Source organism: Mus caroli, chromosome 14 (assembly GCF_900094665.2).
Source record: "Mus caroli chromosome 14, CAROLI_EIJ_v1.1, whole genome shotgun sequence".
Classification (NCBI taxonomy): Eukaryota; Metazoa; Chordata; class Mammalia; order Rodentia; family Muridae; genus Mus; species Mus caroli.
This window is the reverse complement of record NC_034583.1, coordinates 39,006,224-39,011,015: the sequence shown is the minus strand read 5'-3', so window position 1 is coordinate 39,011,015 and position 4,792 is coordinate 39,006,224. Positions and strand designations below refer to the sequence as shown.

Sequence of the window (4,792 nt, the reverse complement as noted above, 5' to 3'; positions counted from 1 at the left end):
GTCAGCTATTGGATGGATCACAGGGCCCCCAATGGAGGATCTAGAGAAAGTACCCAAGGAACTAAAGGGATCTGCAACCCTATAGGTAGAACAACAATATGAACTAACCAGTACCCCCCAGAGCTCGTGTCTCTAGCTGCATATGTAGCAGAAGATGGCCTAGTCGGCCATCAGTGGAAAGAGAGGCCCATTTGTCATGCAAACTTTATATGCCTCAGTATAGGGGAATGCCAGGGCCAAAAAGTGGGAGTGGGTGGGTAGGGGAGTGGGAGTGGAGGGTATGGGGGACTTTGAGATAGCATTGGAAATGTAAATGAGGAAAATACCTAATTAAAAAAAATTAAAAAAAAAAAGAAATGAAATCAGCAAAATAGAAACACACACACACAAAGCAATGTTCCATCTTCTTGTGTCTGGCCTTTCAACCTACCTCTTTGTCACACCCTCAGTTCAAGAGCGCCTCACCAAACAGATTGCGGTGGCCATCACAGAAGCCTTGCAGCCTGCTGGCGTTGGAGTAGTGATCGAAGCGACGTAAGTCCAAACCTGTCTTTGATAATGTCCAACACAGCATCAACACCAACCTCTGCCTCTAGTGCCGCTCAGCTTCTCTAGGACCAAGTAACGCTGCTGACCCAGGAGCCAGGGATAGAAAAGATTTTTGTTCTGATTTTAATCTTATTTGGATCCTGTGCATGCGTATCTGTGTTTGTGGAGGTCAAAGGGAGAGTTACAGAGAATTGTGAGCCTCCCAAAATGGGAACCAAATTCAGGTCAGTTGATGTTCTGGTAACCACTCCAGCCCCTAGCTTTTTCTTTTTTCCCTCTTGTGAGAGCTCTTAGAGTCTTAAGTATCACTGCTGACGTTTGTTTGCGGTCAGCAGTAGTTTTGGTGTCTCCCCTGTTTCCTTAGCTTTTTCATGAACACACATTTGTTAAATAGAAAAAAGTAAGACCTGGTACTAAGGGCAGCTGAAGACTGTTTATAAGGAGAACAGATATTTTCTAGTTTTCAATGTCATTGCTAACTGAGGTTTTAGGGAACACACTGCTGATTGTGTTTATGAGGCCGTGTCTTGATAGCATAGAGGGCAGCGTTTAAACCAGAGTAAAGAGTGGCTTAGTCCTCAGAGTGCCATTTCTCTAGGCATGAAAACATTCAGGTGCTTCCTTGCAACAGTGTTGCCATCCTCACGCACCCAGGACTTCTCACTGCGTTTAGCTGTAATGCAAAACCCATCTATCCCGCTCAGTGCTCAGAAGCCCTGTGCAGTTCCACGTGACCAACTCTTTTGGATCCCACACTGGAGTGACAGTGTGTGGTGTTTGTCTTTCTGTGTCTGCCTTCACCTCATGTAATGGTCTCCAGACACACTTAGACTGAGTTATGAGAATTATACACGTTGTATAGGACGTCCTCGCCCATGCTATGGAGGTCCCCAAGCTTTGGCCTTGGTATGCTGTCTGTCTTCGCCATGTTGCTTAGACTCACTGACCACTTTCCCCTGCATTTGCTGGCATGATCGATGTCCGTGAGCATCTCTCTGGACACCCTCTTTGGTACAGTGCCATCATACCACAGTCCTGAGGGTGGAACAAGCCCTCTGAAGTTCTTTTAATTCAGAACTACATTCAGCCACTCAGCTGGGAAATTTCAAGGAGTTGTCCTGACTAAAAAGCCCATCTGTTGGGCAGTATTAGATATTTAATAAAGACTGCTTCAAAGTTGGAAGAAAAAAAAAAAGAACATATGTGCTCCTTCACCCAGGAAGAAAATTCTGTTTTCCTCTCCAGATTTGGATGTATCAAGGACTCAACCACGAATAGGAATAAAAGCTGAATGAGATAAAATGATTCAAGAGAAACTTTAATGTTTTCCTAAGAGGGGATGTTTTGATACTCTGGATAACTGAACTGAGACCAATTTTTTTGCCCTGAGTTTTATTTAACTGAAATAAGTGTTGTATCTACTCCTGTCTGCTTTTTAAACCAGCTCATTTTCTTATAGACACATGTGCATGGTAATGCGAGGCGTGCAGAAAATGAACAGCAAGACTGTCACTAGCACCATGCTGGGCGTGTTCCGGGAAGACCCCAAGACTCGGGAGGAGTTCCTCACACTTATCAGGAGCTGAGCTTCCGTGCGCAAGCCCGGGTTTGCAGACCCCACTGCTGCGGGTGGTATCTGTCTCAGTCGTACATTCCAGTTTCAGTTGGTACACTTGTGGACTTTACTTCTCATCATGAATTGTATTTAATAATTATTTATATAGATACGTCAAATAAAGGTGATCAACTAAGGGTGAGCTTCCGCTTTCTTCTCGCCACCGTCTTAGTGGCAATGTTAAAGTGAACTGCCAGGAGTATAGGCTATCCACAGCGACTACTGCCATTCAGAGCCCCCAGGAATGCTGGGAGGGAGGGGAACTCATGCATTTGGTTGACATAATCACTGACTCATTAGCAGAGGGCACTGGGCATTCAAGGAGCCATGGCCACTATGCTGTTTGCTGCCTCCAGTGGGCATAGTCTAACGTTGGAGTGCTGGAGATGGTGAGGGGTTCAGAGAGCATTGCCCTCTGAGTTCAGAGGCCCACAGACACCTGTCTGTTTTGATCATGCATGTGAAGCTACCAGGGACATTTTCTTCCTTATATTTATTAACTGTCCAGCTATAGCACTAGTCTCTGAGGGAAGGTGGTAGGATATCTGCCTTTAATTTTGCTGTGAGTTAAAAAGACAAAATTTTTACCTTCTATATTTTGAAATTTTGAGAAGGGAGAATCCCTTTCTGCAGTTGTCTCCTTAAGTTTATTTTCATGTCAGCTACGTGGATTTAGAGGGTTGACTCTGTGCCTTGGTGAGAATATCACACCATTTGGAGAGCAGGTACTTCTGTCATCCTTTCGGACAGCCATTACTTCTCAAGTTTATAAGTGCTGACTCGGCACATGGCTGATTTCCTGTAAGAAGTCCTTGGGAGTTTACTTTGTCTATTCCAAGGAGATGCTTCAAAGAATTTTCAGAAACTCATATGAGGTATTTTTTGCAATTATTTCCAGGATCTTTTGGAACGGCCGCTCAGTCAGCTCTGTGGGTTCCCAGCTCCTCAGAACTGCAGAAAGCATAGGATGATGAGGGAGGCCAGGGAACTGTGCCCACTGCTCTGGACAGGCCATGCTGTGGCTGTTGGTGCCCAGAGGACTTTGGTCTAGTTCTTTTCTTGTTGGTGTGTGCCTTGTCTTCAGTACAAGTGTATCCAGAGGTGTAGCTGTCCGAGAAGTGTGGCTACGGACCAGTTACCATGTCCTCCACTGGGGCAGTGAGGGCCAAGTTAAATCACAGCATTGTTGCTCCCCTGCACAAACACAATCATAGCTGTTACAATGAAGAGTTCTCCCTCTGGCTGACAGTGCTCTTTAAATGAATTCCTGTGGTCTTATCTACCACTTAGACACTCAACAGCTTATGATAAGACAAGAGCTGGTTTTTAATTTTATTATTAATTTTTTTCACTTCTACTTTTTCCTAGCACTTTCTATATTTAGAGTCAGGTTGATTTTGAGTTTCCTTTGAAATCTAACTGATAGCAATGTTAGCCTGCTCTGCTATTTAGACATTTCTAGGTAGAATGCTAAGTACGTAACCTGTGCTTGGTATTTTAAAGTAAACAAAACCAGTGTGACTTGACTTAGAGGACCAAAGACATTGTTAGATATACCTTCATCTTTCTGGGGGGTTGGTCACTTGTATCCCTTCTAAACGACCCTGTTGGGTCATTCTCTAGAAGTGTTCTTAACAAATGCCTGACATCTCCAGGCTGTGTTCTCATTAGCATCTGTGTAGGGGGAGCCTCATCTGTCTCAGTCTCGTCTGTAGTGTTTCAAAGTGACCTTCTCACATCCATGACACCAAGTACATTTGGGGAATTCTTAAGAATTTGATGTATTTAAATATACTGTTCAATTACACTGTGTGAATTTACTGTATGTATATGTATGTTACTGAAGTTGGTTCTATTTAAATGATTAAAGTGTTTTTAATTTTGTTCTTGTGGATATTGTCTTTTTTCAGTCACCATTATAAGTACATTATATCAATTAATTTGATTATTTTGGTTCTGTTTTAGCTAAAATATCCATCACAAAGGTTATGTTTACCCAGTAAAGTGTTAGAGTACAAATCTCAATGATAATTTGATGTAACCTGAGGCTTTGGTAGTTTCTCTTTTATTATTACTATTATTATTATTTTTAATTAGGTATTTTCTTCATTTACATTTCCAATGCTATCCCAAAAGTCCCCCATACCCTCCCCTACCCACCCACTCCCCTACCCACCCACTCCCACTTTTTGGCCCTGGCGTTCCCCTGTACTGAGGCATATAAAGTTTGCAAGTCCAATGGGCCTCTCTTCCCAATGATGGCCGGCTAGGCCATCTTCTGATACATATACAGCTAGAGACATGAGCTCTGGGGGGTACTGATTAGTTTATATTGTTGTTCCACTTATAGGGTTGCAGACCCCTTTAGCTCCTTGGGTGCTTTCTCTAGCTCCTCCATTGGGGGCCCTGTGATCCATCCAATAGCTGACTGTGAGCATTCACTTCTGTGTTTGCTAGGCCCAACAATAGCCTCATAAGAGACAGCTATATCTGGGTCCTTTCAGCAAAATCTTGCTAGTGTATGCAATGGTGTCAGAGTTTGGAAGCTGATTATGGGATGGATCCCTGGATATGGCAGTCTCTAGATAGTCCATCCTTTCATCTCAGCTCCAAACTTTGTAACTCCTT

At 43.4% G+C, this 4,792-nt stretch overlaps 1 protein-coding gene across 1 annotated transcript in view; it reads left to right on the top strand.

The window, feature by feature from the left end:
* The window catches only part of Gch1 (GTP cyclohydrolase 1), a 36,297-nt gene extending 32,249 nt beyond the window's left edge, over nt 1-4,048 (top strand). The window contains exons 5-6 of the mRNA XM_021182170.1: nt 450-534; nt 2,009-4,048. Of these exons, the coding sequence (XP_021037829.1) occupies nt 450-534; nt 2,009-2,135 (212 nt within the window). The 3' untranslated portion in view covers nt 2,136-4,048. The remainder of the gene's footprint in view (nt 1-449; nt 535-2,008) is intronic.
* Nucleotides 4,049-4,792: the final 744 nt, after the last annotated feature.